The sequence below is a fragment of the Accipiter gentilis genome, chromosome 31 (assembly GCF_929443795.1).
Source record: "Accipiter gentilis chromosome 31, bAccGen1.1, whole genome shotgun sequence".
NCBI lineage: Eukaryota > Metazoa > Chordata > Aves > Accipitriformes > Accipitridae > Astur > Astur gentilis.
In genome coordinates this window covers 2,490,267-2,510,725 of record NC_064910.1, presented here as the reverse complement: position 1 = coordinate 2,510,725, position 20,459 = coordinate 2,490,267, and the positions used below count along the sequence as shown (strand labels likewise).

At 35.5% G+C, this 20,459-nt stretch overlaps 1 protein-coding gene across 5 annotated transcripts in view; it reads right to left on the bottom strand.

Moving 5' to 3' along the window:
- Positions 1-20,459, bottom strand: part of ATP11A (ATPase phospholipid transporting 11A) — a 131,700-nt gene that overhangs the window by 17,108 nt on the left and 94,133 nt on the right. For 3 of the 5 annotated variants that reach the window (XM_049834298.1, XM_049834301.1, XM_049834300.1), the window contains exons 13-26: positions 19,983-20,156; positions 18,408-18,571; positions 18,041-18,112; positions 16,256-16,329; positions 15,940-16,043; positions 13,999-14,180; positions 13,077-13,328; positions 10,404-10,578; positions 9,067-9,169; positions 8,668-8,813; positions 7,643-7,702; positions 5,357-5,484; positions 3,416-3,551; positions 2,829-2,852 (exon numbers count right to left, since the gene is read on the bottom strand). In XM_049834298.1, coding sequence (XP_049690255.1) covers positions 2,829-2,852; positions 3,416-3,551; positions 5,357-5,484; positions 7,643-7,702; positions 8,668-8,813; positions 9,067-9,169; positions 10,404-10,578; positions 13,077-13,328; positions 13,999-14,180; positions 15,940-16,043; positions 16,256-16,329; positions 18,041-18,112; positions 18,408-18,571; positions 19,983-20,156 — 1,794 coding nt within the window. The remainder of the gene's footprint in view (positions 1-2,828; positions 2,853-3,415; positions 3,552-5,356; positions 5,485-7,642; positions 7,703-8,667; positions 8,814-9,066; positions 9,170-10,403; positions 10,579-13,076; positions 13,329-13,998; positions 14,181-15,939; positions 16,044-16,255; positions 16,330-18,040; positions 18,113-18,407; positions 18,572-19,982; positions 20,157-20,459) is intronic. The other 2 variants (XM_049834299.1, XM_049834302.1) reach the window with 1 other exon arrangement.

Sequence of the window (20,459 nt, the reverse complement as noted above, 5' to 3'; positions counted from 1 at the left end):
TGTAGGAAGCTAGGCTGAGATAATCTGATCAACTGAGAATGGAAAATAATTTAAAAATAAACAAAAGACTGGCTGAAAGATTCATTATTCTAAGTAACTGTTTCATTATTTTAAAATTACTCAATGGGTGACCAAGTGTACAGAACACAAGATGAAGTGCAGAAAATCTTCAGCATTTTGACCTTTTACTTTGATATGTAATATAATTTTATAAGGTCACACCATCGCTACAACATTTTGTGTGCCCTAAGAAAAATCAGTGCAGTTAAAACTGGAAAGGAATCTTGTTCAGGAATTTCAAATTATGCCATTTACCTACTTGCTTCTTGCAGTTAAATTTTACAATACTCGCATGTTGTATCTAGCATCTCCCAGAAAGCCTAGTGTCAATCTAAGTTTCTGCATGCTGAACAGATGTGTCTGTATTTCCAATGAAAGCTGCTAGATTAAACAAAAAAAATTGAGACAACTTTCCCCTGTCTCTAGACACAAAAAAGGCTAGATAGAAAGCATGATGCTGCAACCAAACCCTTCACCTCCCTATCTCTTTGGCTCAGAAAAAGGTCATACCACAGGGACACCAGACTCCCCAAGACTGCTAATTTGGCACAGAGAAAGGTAAGCAGAGCAATATGGGATGGTGTGAGTTACAAAAACTCACAATGTATTTTCAGCATTGAGTATCTCAAGATACCACTCATACTCATGTCTTCAGGCTGTGAATCATTCTTTTGGAAGTCTGTGTGCTAACATCTAGTTTATTAACAAATATTTTTCTATGCTCTGCTCCCAGCCTATCCAAGACTTCCCTTCCTCCTTTTGTGACCATATTTGTTGATCTTCCACGTTCCAATTCATCATTCTACTCAACTCTCTTCCTTCCTGCTGTTTTGTATTTCCTTTTCTGTTATTCCTTTTAACTTAAGTTTTCCTACCTCCGAACCCAGCTTAACAACTATATTTAATCCACTCCACAGCAAATGTTAAATAAAAAAAAAACAAAACACAGGAAATACATTTTATTATATGGGTAAACTAAGACAACATTTACAATCTGCAGTTACATCTATGGTGCCTTCTTTTCTTCTTAACCTCCTTATGTAGTTGGTCTCTAACTGTATGTTTTTACAACACCAACCATGATGTCATATCCAAAGTGGAACACCATACACAAAGCAATATCACAAATTAATAACAATTAATAAGAGATAAATCTTTGGCATCTTAGTTTTATTTACCAGGAAATGACTGAGGCAGGCACCTATGAAGTAAATCTCAGTGTTAAAAGAACACTCTTCTATTATTCTAGTAATATCACTTTACAGCATGCAAACAGTTTTGAACAAATTTCTAAATACTAAGAAACATCGGGGGCGGGGGGGGAGAGATTACGTTTGGAAGCAAGCTTAATGGTATGTAAATTTTAGTCTGACACAGACGTCAATCTAAGTGAAAGACACTGACTTTCTTCACTTTTTACCAGTTTTGCAACAATGGTGATTTGTTCATTTCTGGAAGGAAAGAAGAATTCAAAATTTTTGCTTCAACACCCATTTTAACAATTCAGAACCTAATTTGAATCATCTTATATCATTTATGGTATTAGTATTACCTTCAGCCCTTTTATCCCCTTTCCTGCTTTCTACCTTCTCCTTGTTCCATAATAACATACTGTTGCAGTAAACCTTTCAAATCATCAAATCTTCCACTGAGTTTTTCCAGATGTGAGCATAATTTAAATACTTGGAAACAACCATCAACACCAACTAGCATTCATGTATGTATGGAACTCACACATGTATTCCTCAACACTAACATCTTCAAGCCTTTAAATCTAAAACTGCAACTCAGTACCTGTAAGTTTTATACATACACACAAGCATGCATGCTGGATAACAATGAATTTTCTAACCCACTCTGACACTCAGGAGTCAGAATGTCTCATCAAACAACACATTTTATCCTCAAACATTAACATGGGTATGTAGTTGTAGATAGATATAAACATTCAAAATTTGGAGATCAGGCACTAGTCTGGCTTTAGAGCTTTATCAAGAAGAATTTGATTGAATGTGTGCAACAGCAGTAGACTAAAATTTCAAAAAGGAACCCACTCAGAATATCTGCAATACCAACCATTTATAAAATGCGTACAGGTATGAGAAGTCTAATTTTCAGGACTATAAATATAAGCTGATGCAGAATTTTGAACATCTAACAGAGCATAATGGTGCCAGGAGAAGAAGTGCTGCAGTGTGCAGTTACGTCTAATGGAAATTCATTCTGTCCTTAGAAAAGCTCTTTCTAACAAAGTGTTCCCTCACACACTAGAAGTTCATTTCCCTGATAAATGTCACAAAGATGGTATTTAATGATATTTGAATATTGCATTCCTAGCAAACATGTACGTTACATATAGGCAACAAAGTTGCGCAGTTTATTTTCTCTCTCATTTTGAGGGTCTCTTCTAAAGCCATTCAAGCACTTTATAGCATAAACTGTAATAAATTTTCTGTAGCAGAGAGAGTCTCAGCAACAAAACGTAGGTTACAAAAAAGCATAGAACAAAATAACAAAATGCAAGGAAGCAAAAAGCCTACTTAGTTTTTAAAGTTCATGGCTCTTTACCATACCTCACATACCTTATAGTCTATATAAGTTCTTTATATTTTAAGTACTTATAAAGTAGCAATAAAGAACATTTCTATCTATAGGTTTAAGTGATATTTTGAAATAATTACAGGAAATATTTAACTGCTCTTTAACAGTTTAATTAAAGAACAGTGAAAGATGAAATGGATATCACGACAAATCCACAATAGTCTTACCATGTGAGTGCTGGTTGTCATTAGCTGAGGATAGGAAGAGAAGCAAGTAGCAAAAAGAAAAAAAGCACACAAATAAAATAGACCAAAATATCAATGGGTAAAATAAATAAAATGCAAAAGTCTTAGAATTTGCATTCATGTGACTGCAAAGCAAGTAGAGATAGATTATTTTAAGCTGCCATATGTCAAAAATAATTAAAATATTAAAAAGCTTGTTATATTTAATCTCTTTTATCATCATTCATAACTACTCTACCAAAAGTCTTTTGATATGTTAATCAGATATTCATCAGATGCATGTTAAGCACAAAACAGAAAAGTTACTATGTAAATTCTGAAGGAATACTCGGAATTTACTATGTATATTTCTCCTAAGTTGTATCTAGCCTTGTGCCTCTACAGGTACACAGAATTCCTGTTGCATAGTTTGGACTTTGCTAAACAGATAACCCATCTATCTCACCATAACTCACAAAACAGTTATCAGCTGTGCTGGAAATCTTGAAGAAAACAATTAAAACTATGTTCATAGCACAATCGACATTAAAAAAATTACTTCTGATTGACTGATCAAATCCAACACTAACCTGTCCATTGCTGGTCACAACTGTGTTGTCAAACAAGAAATAGGCACCAAAGAAAAATACCACAGCATCAAACACTCCTAGGAATGTCCAATAAATAAATGCACGCCAGCGCAGCAAAGCATTCTTGGCAACATCTCTGTGTAAAATAAGATACACACATTCATTATCTGCATGTTCAAAAATCCTAGAAAAATGATGTCACTCATATTGGTTTTTTTGAAGGAAAAACAATTAAGAGATTACATGTATAACCACAACATTTCCACAAGACAACTGTCTACCATTTCACATCCAAATCCTTCCTGAACGTCTCCTCTTTCTTTCTTTTTTTATTTAATTTTTACTAAATCCTTTTAACTGTTGCCTGTAATTCTGCTTATTTCAACTGTATGGTAAATTCCCCTGTGCTGCACCCATTTACTTTTCAATCTTTTTATAGAAGGTATCTGTTTTCCAGTATTTGCTGCGCATGATGATCCACTGTAGATTTTAAATGGAAACACTAGAGGTCTCTGGAGACTTTACTTTATTTCCCATGGGGCACTTTCATACAGAATATTGTAACAAAGCAAAATATTATTTTTATGTGGAACATGCAAAACAAGGATTTTGCAGTTGAGTTGATGCTTCAGGTCAAATTGGATTTCTTGAATGCTTTCCCACAAAAAATACAGGGATTGGTCAACAATAGAACTGTTCACTAGCATGCATTTTCTTATTACAGAAAAATTTAAATATTACAACTTTACTTCTTGCCCACAGAAAGAGTATATATCAACTTGGCATATAGCATAAGCCACATCAGAGTAAATCAGAACACAGTTAAATGAAAACCCTGAACTACAGAAACATTTACTACCAAGAATACTTTTACCATATGCACTTTAAGACTGTCTGATGACCATATGAAGTCATTTCTCCCCGCAGATTACCAATATACAGTGCAAAACCATATGTGGCTAACAATAGCCTCATTTGGCCCAGAATAACTGCACTCTTGCCCAGAGCAGCTTAGCGATAGACTCTGTTACATATCAAAACCCAAATATTTTTGGCCAAATAGCCTCTGTTACATATCAAAACCCAAATATTTTCGGCCAAATAGCCTCTGTTATCTTTCAAAAACCAAAAAGATCTTTTGAATGACCATTTCTAAACCAAAACCATTTATAATATATAAGAGAAAAAAAAAAAATGGGGGCTGTGGAGGCCAGGTTTCACCAGTAATATCTTGTATTCCTTTTAAATTTCAGAGGTAAAAACATATCATTGCATTGATTAACCTTTGGGTTTCTAATATTACTCTCAGAAAAATGTTTTCCCTTGGATTATCTACTGCTACCACTCTCTAAAATGTACTAGTTTTGCAGCTACAAGAATCAAAACTGGGCACTGTTCCTAATTTAGATGGCCACATGCAGTTAATTGGCAAGAACTGCATTTCAAGTGGCTAAGAATCTAAACCAGTCACAATTTAAATGCACAGAAGTGAGTCAACAATATGCAGAGGACAATGTTGGATACCACACAGAATACATCCTATGATACAACGCTCTACCACTTAGTCCTCTTTTCTTTCAGAATGAAATGTGTATATAGAAGAATCAGTATGTTTTCTCTTTTTAAAATACTTCTCTTCCCCACAGCTGGAGAAAACAGAGTACTAAAATAAATCATATTTAGATTTGTAGAACAGTAACTGCTATTTTGCTCTCGCTCACTAATGTAGCAAGTGAATGGTGTGGACTGCAATATGTAAACATACATGCAAAAATACACATGTATCTATTGTAGTTTATAGACTGTGCGTGTGGTCTTCGACCCTTCTGTTGCAGTGTATGTGATGTTCTACTGCAACCTTGTACAGAAATCCTGAGGATTTTGGTTATAACAGAGATAGATCCCACAACTGAACTTCGGGGCATAATGTATTAATTTTACCTGTATAGGGAAGGCTCTCTCTTGAGTGTGTCTGCACTGACATGTTGTTCCATTAGACCGTACAAGAGGATAGGAAGGGAAGTGAAGCTGATATTGTACAGTGTTAGATACGCAGTATCGTATAAAGTCTGTAGATGGAAAAGAATTAAATCAGCTAGTTTTAATTTTGAAACATGATCCACTGCATGACACTTGATTTACAACGAATGAGTCAACTTCTTCAGAAAAAAACAAAACTATATCCCTTCACAATGGAGGCAAATATCCTTGAACAGCTGCTAACTGATATAAGACACAACTCTGCACTTGTACCCCATTCATCTGGAGGACAAAAGATCAACTAAAATATTGATTTAATAGTCTGGTCCACATACCGGCCCCTCCTATTGTTTCAACTATAAGACCAACTCCAAACTACCCAAACTGAACAACAGCAGATTCCTGCAGAGGCAGAAATTCCTCGCTGGCACATCCACCCCCCTTTTATCTCCTCCACGTCTACATAACATGGAGACATGCAGGGAGGAAGGGCGAGTGCTCCAGAGGTTCTTCAGCCGTAGGTGACTGCAACGAGCTGTACAAAGAAACACCCCTACATGTCTTTGATTTCTTCTTCCCACTGGACTACTTTTCCATGTATGTATCATCACTGTAACTAGCCCTCAAACTTACCACACCGCCCCATAAAGAGTTATTTCCCAAAACCTATTTGGTGATCATTTATGCCATAAAAATTGCTGGCAAACCCCTCTTTCTGATTCAGAGCTACATTTAGCACTTAAAAGAACAGGAAATTAAACTAAATTTTCATCAACACATGCTTTCATATCTAAATCCTAATAATGCTTGACAAAAACCTACAAAGTTTTCAGTGATCATTTGAAATTAAAAGCAGAACAGATAAAAAAAATAGTTCTGTCATTTTTATTCCTCCTGGAGCTTTCTTTTGAGACATTTCACAAATTCAAAGCAACAGTACTATTTTCTCCCAATTAAATCCTCTTCTTGTCCAATTTAATCCTGAAAACATTCCTTTGGTTTTTGCTCCCTCATTCAGAAGAAAGAAGAGGCAGATTTTTTCTGCACAAATTAGATGACAGCAAGGGAAAAAAGTAAATAAACAAAACTTTAGAAAGGAGAATACTGGATCATCTCCTGAGTGATGGCACTTTTCTGGCAAGCAGCAGCTCACTTTTCCGCTATCTTTCTGTGTTTATTTTTTCTTTTCAACTAACTGAATGTCACTATTTGTCTGAAGTTTGCAATTCATACTGTACATGCTGGAGAAAACTAGTTTATTCTTCCATTTTCATTCTGAATTCTAAAAATTAATAACTAGTTCAATTATTTATCTTTCAAGATTGTGTCTGTCCACATTCAATAAGCTTAAACCTAGCAGACTCCACATTTCCCACAGACATTTCACTTTGCATTGCCATTTCCAAATTTTGGTTCCCTGTATTCTTTGATTTTGAAATAACACTGCTTTTATGATAATTCATAAAATTGCTTTCTGTAACTTAACTGCAGTTGCCACTGAAAACCATATGAACCAAAAGTGATGCTCTTTTTACAATGTGTAAACTAAACTAGAAATTTTCTCAGCTGAACAGGCACAGTGTTAAAGGATCCATTTTTTACAAAAAATGCCTGTGCTGATTTTGGCTGGGATAGAATTAATTTTCTTTCTAGTAGCTGATATAGTGTTATGTTTCAGATTTAGTAAGAGAATGATGTTGATAACACACGGATGTTTTCAGTTGTTGCTCAGTAATGTTTAGACCAAGTCACGGGTTTTTCAGCTTCTCCTGCCCAGCCAGCGAGAAGGCTGGAGGGGCACAAGGAGTTGGGAGGGGACACAGCCAGGACAGCCGACCCAAACTGGCCAAAGGGGTATTCCATACCGTGTGACGTCATGCCCAGTACATAAACTGGGGGGAGTTGGCCAGGAGGGATCGTTGCTTGGGAACTAACTGGGCATCAGTCAGCGAGTGATGAGCAACTGCATTGTGCATCACTCATTTTGTATATTCTAATCCTTTTATTATCATTGTCATATTATTATTAATATTATCATGATCATCACCATTGTTTTCTTCCTTACTGTCCTATTAAACTGGCTTTATCTCAACCCACGAGTTGGGGTTTTTTTCCCAACTCTCTCCCCCATCCCTCCGGGTGGGGAGGAGTGAGCGAGCAGCTGCGTGGTGTGTAGCTGCCGGCTGGGATTAAACCACAACAATGCCAAAGAGAAAACGTTGCAGTGAGGGAAAAAGAACAACTAACCTGTTGTGAAAACCCACAGAAGAACTGATATAAAAACTGAGGAAAAATGAAGCAGACATTCTGAAAGACAAAGTGACACAGTCGTCAAGTGAAATACAAGCACTAATTCATATGCTGTACAACACTAAAGCTACGTATATCAGTTTTACACTAGTCATAGTAAACATTGCAGGAACAGGAGAAAGAGCTGCATACATTAAACATCAACATTCTCATCTTACAGTAGCACTATTAAGAAAAATACTGAAAATATTCTGAAAGCAAACTTATAAGGCTATAGTTGCAAAATTCAACGGCAATGAATTTTGCGATCCAGGAGCACAGATCAGTTAAGGCAAGGCAAATTAGGTACAATCCACAACAGGACACGAACTGCGATAAGCAAGCATGGATACTTTGGTTAGCATGGTTCCCAGCAAAGTAACTTCAAGATGTTTTTAGCTGTGACCCCACATCCTCTTCTAATTATGCATATAGTCAACCACTAAGACTTGAATTATCTTCTGAAGGCCCTTTCTATAATCTTCCCTTGCTTACTGAAAGAACTTTGATTGGATCCCAACATTTAGACATAACAAAATCATCTAAACAGGGGAATGCACATTATAAACTTTCTCCATCTACACTATCCTAATGAATTGAGAAACTAATGTGAATTAAGTTATGCTAACTTCTCAAATACTATTTCCAACTTGATGTAACAGGCCACTGTAGAGGGAACCCAGAAGGTACTGAAAATAAGTAGAATGGTCTGTGATGACATATAAGAGAAAAGAAAAAAAATGAAGACAAGGCAAATTTTGCTTTTAAACATACCATAGATTACAGAACATATCTATATAAAAGCTATTTCACTTCATGGCCTGGATAAAAACAATAATCCCATTTCAGCTTTGCATCTGGCACTCAACAAAATCTCTTCATGGAATTATTGCTTTTTTACACCATTGACTACGCTAACTAAAGTTAGATATTACCATGTTAAGTTTTTGAGATTTACGTAATTAGAATAAGCATTCTCCTACCTTATAAAAGAAGTATTGCACAAGTTCAGATATCCTAACATAATAAAAATGCCCATGAACAAGCAACATTTTTTTCAAATGTTTAAATTTAGGTATTGCATAGTCACTGTTTCTTGCTGCTTGACGACCTTCTTTGCCAATGATTCCTTTAAAAAAAAGTGATGAAGCTGTTTAATAACTGAAGAACTATTTCAAAGATACAATTATTTGAAAAAATATATAATAATGCTATGACATTGATCTAATAAGAGATCACCACTGTATCTCAAAATTTCCGGGGTAAATTCACTAGAAGTTGTCTATAAAACATATAACCTGACTCTTTGAGACTGCCTGTTTTTAAGAAGTAAATGTTTTTTGTTGTTTCACTTGAATTAATATTCTAAAAAGCAGACTTACCTATACCAACATGTGCTTCTAGAATCATACTGACATCATTTGCTCCATCACCAATTGCTAATGTGATAGGATGCTCCTTTGATAACTTAATCAATTTTACAATCTGGAAAAAAATAGTGTTAAAAAAACCTCTTCTCTGTAATGGTTTGCTTATTTTGCATGAGTGTACGATTAATTAAAAATGACTAACACAGTTATATAAGAAATTCTGTGAAGGGACACAAAAACAGTATTACCCAATGCAACTATGATACATAAAGATCACAGCAGTTTCTTCATACTAAAAGTATTTGTTCCAAATATAAAATAACACTTTTCCAAACTATTTTGAGATGGACAGAAGGAAGGAAAAGCAGAAGAAAGAATGATGTTGAGATTGCTTAATGTTGTGTAAGTGCATTAATAAATTAAAAGGGTTCCAGAGAAAAAGAGTACAATTTCAAAGAAATCCTGAAACTAAAGACTGAAAGATTCTGCTTTCTTAACTGTGCTGAATTTTTTTCATACTAAAGGTAATAGGACTCTGTATAGGTTTAAACACTAGTGCCATAGAAACTGTCAAAAAAACTTGACTTCAAATCTGTCCATTATAAATGAACACCTCTGTAAATTTGGTACCAAGTCAGCTGTAACTAAAAACTTCCAGACAGTTAAAACCCCTGGCTAAATACATTTGTTAAAATTAATAAGGGCTACATATGCTGTACCTGAGCACTGAGGAAAAGACATGACAGTTTGAAAGGAAAAAAGAAGTGTATGTTCCAATGTTTGTTTCCTTGAAAAGTTCCTCAGCTATATTGAGATGTTTCAGTAATGGAAGGATATGTTTTTACTTGATACAAACCAGTATAAAACAGTCAAGAAATACTTAAACATGATAATGCACACATTTTTCTGTCTGGATTCTTCTTTCTTGGCTTCCCACTTATGTTAAAAATAGAGAAGAAATATCACTCTACATTAATAAATAATGCAGGTTCTTGTAGGATCAACAGATAGTAGACTATTCAAAGCTTGTTAGGTTAAAAAGGAAGCAATTAGTTCAGTTCATTAAATATATTCATTTATCAGTATGTACCAACCATAAAATTTGCACAATATATACATAAATCAAATTCAGGTGCACAGCTGGGTGCCATTTTAGCATACCATTATCTAAATTGCTTGCCAGTAGAAATTCTCCCCTCTCCCTTTTTTTTTTCCTTTTTACATTTTAGTGGATACAAAGATATAAAAGTGAATGGTAACATTTAAGTTATGATAGTTATACAGACTATTAACTTTCAATATTTACATATGTGCACAGCTAACAAGCAATTATGAAATGAAATACAAACCTGTGCTTTTTGCAGAGGTGCCATTCGACAGCATAACACTGCACTGCAGTTCCTGCAAATTTCAAGAAAGAGCTCTCTGTAGTTAGCAGAGCTCCCATCTTGTCTTGGTTTCATTATTAATGATAATGCTGCTCCATCAATAATTAAACCATAATCTTGCATATCAGTTGAAAGTCTGTTCAGGGATAAAATATAAACTAAGAGTCACTGTAAAATTCTCAGACATACTTTAAATCTGGCAATAGTTCTTTTGTGAGAATTAATTAATGAAAAACTTATGAGTATGGAATGCTGCAAAATTAATATACTTCTAAAGGAAATTCCTTGTATAGGACTGCTATTTCTGACATTTTGAAATTTTAGATTATGTTAAAAATATTCAGTGCTTCACCATTTCTAAGACAGAAATCTGATACCTCAATGACTTCACCAGTGAGTATGAGTGTATAATTAATGACCTTTCAGTTTGGTTTGAAAGGGCTCCAAGAACTGCAGTGAGGTAAACTGTGTTGCAGGAATAAAGTTAATTTTGTGGCACATCCCATAATATAGAGGAAAAAAGTTACAGGGAAAAGCCTTTGGTACTCTGAAATGTACTTCGATGAGGAAAATAATCTTTTTTTTTCCCAAGGGTCTACATGTAAGTAAATCATGCTTTGAAGGAAATGCCTAAAAGAGACTTGTTGGCCCAGAGACATAAGGCTACTGTCTACATTTACAGTATGTATACTTCGCATTTAGCGTGGCGGCTAAGTCTGATACAGGCATACTTGTAATTATAATATTAAAATATAATAATTATATGTGTTATCTACAATATTACAATATATTATTTTATATATTAATCTATGATGGGTATTGCTAGAAGTGTAACCATGGTCGCGTGAAGCACACTTTACCAGAGTAACACATGGTGAGCCACGGGGGAAGATGGTCCGTGCTGCAATAGTGGTTTGCTGCGGCATCCAAACTAGTTATTTCAGAGCACCCTTGCATTTGCCTGCATTACACAGCAGCCTCAGGCTCCAGCTCAGCAGTGAGTGTTAGTTAAACATACGTTGCGGTTTATTTGTGCTCTACTTTCAGTGCTTCAAGGTTATACTACTGGGCATGGGTTTTCAACAAACATGGTTTCACCAGGACCCATGGTTGTGAGGAAAACATGGTATTTATTAATATTAATGTATTTTAAGCATTTCCCTCCATCTTCACTACTAGAACACAAGCTATTTTTGACAAATACAGTAAACTGTATTTAGTATTTAGTTCACAGATATTTTCAGCACTTTGTTACCATTGGCACAAACAGGGCAACACCATTGGTATACAATGATATCAACCAAAAATGTACAACGTTCAGGCAATGTACTGCATGTTTGACGTATTATAGTGAAAGATTTTCAGCCTGAATTTGAACATCCAGGCAGAATCCTGCTATTACTATCTTAGCACATTCTCCAACTCTGGAGCCAAAGACAAAAAATTCTGATAAGTCTCAACGTCGAGAAAATTGGCATTGAACAAAAAGTTAAACAAACATGTTTAAACATACCTTGTAAGACCTGTGGGACTTAAACGAAATGTGGTACAGATGACAGAGAAATATGATTTATTTAACTGAATATACAAGTGTTCTTGATTAGACCAATGGGGCTTAAAGTGTAAGAAGAGCTAAGAAAAATGCTCTGGCCCAGAGTTTCAAGCTGTAAGGCTAAAAATTATAGAAACTCTCTGCTAAAATAGTATGACAAATGCTTGTTAGCTTGTTGTTCCTGTACTGCAAACTTATTACAGAAGCATATAAAATGTACTTGCTAGCTGGTTCCATATTAAAAAGAAAAACAAAATAAATATGCACCATTATGTCCAGAAGACTAGTAACTTCTTTAACATCTTAAGATGATAAAGATATTTAGAATCCAATTAGGTTTTTACAGTTGAAAAAAGAGCAAGTAATGTGTACCAGCTATGAAGCTTCAAATAAGTAGCCTAATTTACTACCCATATGAAGCATAATATACATTTTACCGGATTTTTGCTTTTTAATGCCATTTTCTATCTTATTCCACATTATGTTTCACTTCTGTACACGTGATACCTATCCTTCTATGCATATTGCAGATACACAGAAGTCAATGATTTCTTCATAATTTAGGGTACTTTAAGTATTTTTACACACACCAGAAGATTTGGTGGTACAGTTGCCTGTCACCTGTCTGTAAATGTAGCACAATCTTCCCTAGAAGAAGGGCCATATATGGTTGCTTTCTGTGGCCCTAGTCTTATCAAGAAAGTCACATGACGTACTAACTCTGATTACAGGAATACATCATATCTGTTTTCTTTTTGAAAGTTCAAAACAGTATTTTGCTTGACAATCATTTTTCCAAGAATAAATATTTTTGCAGTGGAAAAATATAGAATTACAATGTCAGCTGTGTTTTTTTCTTTTAGCAGTTAAAGCAGTACCAGAAATGAGATAAAGAACCATGACTGTGAAAATTTAAACTTACGTAGAACAAACATACTTAATTGCCTTACAGTAATTCACACTTGAACAACAGAAATTGAAACATAGTATGTTGCTGCTCTTAAGGTAATCAATCAATCATTTAATTGTTTATGAAATGCAGAGAAAACCATTCCTGGCTTGAAAATTCAACTTTTCCTTACCCTGAGAAAGTATCCCTGGTTAAGCTGCCATTGTGTCTTAGGACAGTTTTGCTTAAGTCAAAAAGCACATCGTGTAAACTCTGTTCCTCAATTTTCTTTGTGGTTAGCTCAAGTATTTGTGTATTTCTCCGGAAGAGTTTGCAAGCATAGCAAGTAGCTGCAGCAGTCTCCATTTTGTCTCCCGTCAGAACCCAAACTTTAATTCCAGCTTTCTGGAGTGCTTCAATAGTGTCAGCAGCCTTTTCTTGTAGTCTGTGGAAGTCAATTGACAACATACATTGACAGATTGCTTGAGAGGTCCTTACTGAAAGGTTTCCATAACCAGATAAAAAATTTCAATAAAAGTTATCAGATCTAAGAATTTTCCTCAAGGTGTGAATCTAAAAATGTTTATGGGAGTAGTACATTATAAATAATTAGTTTTGACACTTTCAAAGTGCTCAAAGGCTCACCTTCCATTTATATAGCCTAAAAGACAAGATGCTTCATTCCCCAGACAAGTACTTCAGTTAAAACATTCTCAGTGCTTTCAGCTAATGACATCAAACAGTGAAGTACTGCTGAGTTATTAAAGTTACCTTCCAGTTTTAACAGACAGTTTTTGAATTTAAGACCTAAAGATTCTTCCTTCATTTACTCAATACCCTTTTTGTAGTTCTTTCCTCCAAAACTTTTCCCTACAATTTGTTCCATAAGATATTACATAAACTGCATGTAAATGGCTTGAATATACTGATTTTTGCACACTTATTGTTACTAGCTTACTAAATTATAAAGTTATCATGTGTAACTTCAGTAAGCTAAGGGTATGGAATTGATTCAAATACAGGTTTTGTCAAATAAATCTCTAATCCAGAATAAAAGATACAAGAGAGTCTCCAACTACTTTGGTAACATCGCTAAACATAAGAAACGTACTAACCGATCTTCAACAGCTGTAGCACCAAGTAAAATAAAATCTCTTTCTATCTTCTCATACACTTCTGCCAGTTTCTTTTCCCGGTCCTGGAGGGCCAACTTTGCGTTCTGAAGCAGCTTCTGCGCATTACTATATTCTTCTGCTGTGAGCTTTTTATATGCAACACACAACGTTCGCAGTCCCTCCTAAAGAATGCAATCAGAAGAAACAAAATTTCTCTTGGAAAACTCTTCTTAGACTTCTTACTGGTGTTTACGCTGGAACATTTGAAAAATTGGAACGATCTTACTATTAACGTGAAGAGTCACACTACCCACTTCTATAGTGAAGTGAGTATAGTATAGACTAGCAAAGTACAGCATAGACTAGAATGTGGGTCAGCTTGATTCCGTGCTGCCCTGGAAGCAGCTACAACCTGAGGGACAAACCTCAATCCTCCAGACGAGAAACAGGTCAGTGCCCCAACTGGATGTATAAGATTACCAAGGAAAGGAGAGTCAAGGTAAAGGTTTCCTTCGCCATGTGTATAATGAGGCAGGATGAGTCAGAACAAATAACAATAATATAAATAGTAGCTCTGCAGAGTCTGATTTTGATGCTGTGTTGCAGCAGAGACAGGGACAAAATATCACAGAGCGTTGAAATTGAAACTGTGCCATTTCAGTCAAGTGAAAACTAGAATTTAGCTGTGGGTGTTTCTGACAGGATCAGACTTTTGGACTGTGTGATGAGTAAGAAACGGGTACGTAGACTGTGTAAGGCAGGACAAAGCTGTTATAACACAGAAGGGAAGTTTTGCCACCTCATATATACTGCCTCTCACAAATACATTTAATTGGCACTTAATCTTCATAAACTTTAACCCAGTGGGTCTTTGTATAGTTACTTATTACCAACCCAAGAAGGAGAACTATTTAAAAGCTCCCTGACTCTTGCTATTGATAAGGGTAGGTGCCAGGTGGCTGCCTGTATCTTCTTTCAGAAGCTTCTGTATAGAGGAGCCAGCCCTATTTCCAATTGTCCAGGATCTAAAAATAGCTGTTGGTGTGGATTTCTCTCTTGACAGGCATTGGATGGATATGATATGTAAACACTCGTTTTGGTTTCATTAGCATCCTTCAGTTGTAATTATCAGACAGCTGTTTCACATAGTAAAGCTTAGCAAAGCACTTTGGCAAAGATTTTTGAAGTTCCCCTTCAAAACAAAAGCAGATAACACTGTAGGTATTTTTTCATATACCTGTAATACTTGGTTTTCAGTTTGAGCACTGGATGCCAGCAAATTTTATCCTATTTATAAGACTAGCAGTCATACTCCATTGCAATGGGTTCTGCATATTTTTGGACGCAGCAAAATTCAGTATTTTACAACTCCAAATACTATCTTTTAGGTAAAACCAAGTTCTGAATTTCTTTTAAAGGTTATCAGGGAGTTCATAGCTCATTTTTAGCAAGTAAAAATATAAGCATGATCACTGCACTGTTTCCCCATAAGAAATGCATTTGTTGCTACACTGTGCTCTAATGGTTTTTCTCTTTTAAGAGCTTTAAAGCAATCAAAGGCAGCAAATCACAATTGCTAAGACTGGGGTCTGAAAGCAGGAATGAGATTTTTTGTGAAGTTTTTCATTCTTCTTTCATTCAAAAGTTAATTCAAACCACCACAGTGCCATACTAAAGAGCTAATTGATGACCTCTGGTATAACATACAGCCGTGCATGCACCCATATCTCACCACAACTGGCATTTGGAAGATGAGACGGAGGACAGGCTCAAACAGGGGAGTAACACAGACTGCCACCCACACAGCCTGTGTGCACTTTGGCACACGATAAACTCGGTGCCTAGGAAGACAAATCTGTTACCAGATAAAGCAGGAGGTCAGAACACTTTTTTTTTTGGACACTGATATCACACTAACATATCAATAAAATGGAATCTTACCACTGCGTTGCGTTCAACTCTGGATCGTATTTGGTCAATTTTGCCTTCTTTGACTCTAGGAAATATGGAAGAATCTGCTCCCTTACAAAACAGAAATATATCACCTAAAAGAGACAGCATAAGGAATTCAAAATGGCCAAATATATATTTCTTTAAAAAAGCATCCAAATTACTAAGTCTTCAGAAAGATTTCTTCCAACTTTTTAATAACATTGGCACTCATGCTGGTACCCGGTCTCCTTTTTTATAGAGAAAGGCACACAGACTGCGATTAATGCTTAAACATCTAAGAAGAAACAGAATGTGACGGCCCTACCTGTCGAAGATTTAACAATTACACTCATTCGCCGTCTCACAGAATCAAAACTCAAAACCTCTAATAATTCAAACCTGAAACAGAGACAGAATATTTTTTCAACAACTCTGCTTTTCTAGATCCCCAAACTGGTTATTACAACTTCAAGGCTATCAATTACAAAATGACTGCTAACATGGAAAATTATGTTGAGTACTATGCAATATGGAACTAGTACAGAATGAAACAGCAGGTTAAAAATAATAAATAGGGGAGGCCCTCGGCTCCTAATTACTTGAAACAGAATTTGTCTGCATGATATTCATAAGTATCTTTGGATGCATAGTAAATGTAACTTACTTAAGACTAGAAACCTTGCAGTAGAGCACTGTACTGCTTCCAAAGTAAATTCCTACCTATAATACCTAGGCATAGCCTTAGAACTTCAAATGCATAGGTGTTTACACAGAAGTCATTATTTAATATTTTTCTAATTTTGAATATTTTTATCTCCCGAAAGTGCCCACCCAATTTCATGAATCTTGCTCAAGCGTGAACTGACAAGTTACTCAAGTGAAAAAACATTTCTTTTTACTGGTTTTATATTTACCATGGATTTTATGATTTGATTTTTATCCCATGTTCCTTTCCTTTCTAGGAGGAAAAATGAACACAAGCTCCTGTTGTACTGTTTCTGTATAATTCATGTTTATCTACTTTTATCATTTACTCTCTTATTTCCTTTTATTTAAGAGAGCCCCCCTTTTTCCAGCACAAATATAAGCATCCCAATTATTAATCCCAAACTCTTCAGTTCACCTCTTTAATGTTTTCTTTGTAAAATAGATCTGCTTATTTAATTAGATCATTCAGTTCTAAGTCCTTACAACAGCCTGGGATTCAAGCCTGTGCAAAGCCACAGTGTTCATTTCATTGAAATTTACAACAGATTCTAACAAGGAGCTGGATCGGGCCTATGTCTATGAACTGTGATGCATTTTGGAAAAAATTCCTAAAAAATTATAGTGTTTTCATAAATCAAATTATATTGACTCCAGTTCTTATGAGTTGAGCCACAAAAGTCTGAAGTAACCTTCAGGAAAAATCCTCCACATTCCCCTAAAAGGGGGGAAAAATAACAGCAGAGTTCCTATATTTGTGTCCAAGAGTCCCTGTGTAGTTAGCAGAGCACACATGCAGGAAGACACAGATATACAATACCCTTAACCAGCACACAGCTACAGAAGTGTAAGGCAACATTTTCAAAAGCATGTAGATCCCATTAAACAGCTGTACTACTTAAATGTTATTGAAAATTTTACTCAAATTATGGTCTACAAAATTTATTCTACATGTCAAAGGAAAATGACAAAAAGCAGTACCTGTTTTAAATTTTCTTTGAACCAGCTATAAAAATTTATTCTGTAGATATTACCTTCCGGTAAATTATAAGGATTATTTGTGAAGAATTATTTGTGAATTATTTGTGAATATTTTCTGTTAAGAAAATATTATTTACAATATAACAAAGGAAAAATACCCACAGTCCCGAAAATGATTAGGAACTATTAGATTAGGTCATGAACCCCACACCACACCTTTGTTGTTATATTAATATTTCATATTGCATATACTATCAAACTAACAGACTAAGTGAAAATATAGAACTTATAAATATTATTTTTCTACTAAAATGTACCATTTCTGACTTTTCTGAATTAAAAATTAACGTATAAAGAATGATTTATTAAACACATCAGGAAAAACTCCTCATCAGTCTATTTTGTTATATTTTTAACCACTCACTTCTCCAAGTTATTTTCCCGATTTAAGATCTCCATAAAATTGTCCTTCAGCCTTAGATAGGTGTAACCAAGTCTGTAAAATGAAACACACATCAAGAGAATGAATACACAATTACGTAATTATCCAGTTTAAGCATGTCATAAGGATTTAAGACTAAGCTTATCTCCTGGAAAAAAAGAAACAACAAAAAACCCAAATGGCTTTTATTTGATTTATAAATACGAATAATCATGACTGTATGTTAAGAAAATCATCAGGTCTAGATGATTTAGTGTTTCTTATTATGATTTTTGTGCTGAAAACAATTTCGAACTTCAGTGATTAGATCTCTAGACTAAAAAAGTGTAATACCTGATTACACACATACCTCTGTATTCCCTCAACTAAAGCAACTTCATCAGGTGATGACGAAATATATATACAAGATCTTCTTGAGAACTGGTTTTTCTTCAATCCATCTACACTGTCATCATCTTTTACCTGAACAGTGTGGCAAAGACAAAGAGCTCGGAAAAATAGTTCCTCTCTCTCCTAAAAAATAAAAGGAATGGTTGTCATTATGTGTGATCACTTAAATATTTCTTTGCTAACCTTCCAAAAGAAAAGTTTTCCATGTCACCGATTACTACCATTTATTATGGGATAAAAGCAGTGTCACAGGTCACCTGCCCTTTAGGGGGAGCCCAGTCTCTCCAAGTGGTATCACACAACTGCTCAACAGCTGCCAGTGCTACTAGCATTGCCATGCAAGTCAGGCTGCTGACGCCCCAAAAAAGTGTGCATCTTTTGCCTCCTCTGAATGCCTAGATGTGGCTGAAGGTTTTTTTTTCCTTTACTTTTGCTTAAACTTTAACAGCCTGTATTACATAGTAGTCGAGGTACAATTTTAGGAGTACTGAGTCCCTAAAGAGGGACACAGCACCTGGAGCACAAGTGTTAACAGGCTTTACAGATTTCAATTACACAGCTTGAACACCTCTCAGAGCTATGTAAAATAAAAGGAGCATGGACACTGTGGCAGCTGGAGCCAAGAACTTCTATAAAGTTTCAGATGGTTTAGTAATGACAGCTTCTGACACCAGAAAGAGATTTCTATTTCATGGATACTTGGCCATGTTCTACCTGTATCTTTGTTTCTGAATCATATTCTTCTGTGCTGTTCAATACAAACTGTGCCATTATAATTCCAAGATAAAAACACAGTGTACCTTGGGACCACATTCTGAGGGCCATGGGCGAGAGCCATAGGGCTGCTGAATTACACCAATATATTTTAAGAGGCCTTGTTTTGCCATAGTGAAGGGTATGGTCAAAGTATGAGATTGTATTGATGTACTTCAAAATATATTGTCCTTTGGCCATGATTATCCTGCCCATTTACACCCTGCTCATCAGTTGACATGTGAAGTCTCCTTAACTTTCAACTTTGCTTCACGCAGCAAGAAAGCCACAGCACATACATGCTGTGTATGTGTAGCACATTTCAGATGTGGCTATATTAAGTCACATTTAAAAGTAATTTAATTTGATCATAAACCATTCTCCAGCCGCATCTTCACTCAGTGATGACTAAGTAAGTGTTTGCATTGAGCACTCATTTTCCCCCTTGAGGAGTTTCCTGCCTTGTCTTCCCTATTGTAGCTAATGTTAAATGGAAACCAGCTATTACATTTCTTCAGCTATTAATCAGAAAAAGTTCTGTATTTTGGGGAGTTCATTTAATTCGGTTTTACAGCTGCAGTAGGTTGGGAAACTTTGTATTAAGCCCTTAAATCTAACTCTAAACTAGGAAAGGACAATGTCTATGTTGTGATGCATTTCATGCAGTTGTCTACTTTGATTAGTGAAGTTCAAGGATATTTCTAATATTGCCTTCATCAGCACAGTTCAATTTTTATGTTTCATTGTAAAAAAAAGAAGAACCTAGAAAGAGTCATCACACCTTTCCACTTCCTCCTGGAGAAGAATCAATCATATCAATGCCTGTACAGTCGTGGAGAATTTGGCCATTGCAGATAACGTGTGGTACATAAACGTGCCCTTCAATGCAACATTCTACGAATTCCATGTTGTTCTCAGTTAACGTTCCTGTTTTATCTGTGAAGACATACTCAATCTGCAAATGAGCACAAATTAAGAACAGCAGGAATATGAACAAAGATTTTCCAAGGTCTCTTAACAAAACTGAGACTATTACTGGGTTACACCTTCCTTTAAAGATCCTTATGCAGGCTCTTTCAGAAAAGGAAGAGAACAATTTCTTTTGGGAGTCATCTTTCACGCTAAGGTGGGACCCGAAAAATTTTATCATACAAGAGTATCAGGAAAGCTGTCTTTTGCCTCATAACACATAAAAATAATGTGTTTAACCTACTTTCACTCTTCCCTCAAGCTTCTTTTTGGTTTTTAATGTCTTTCT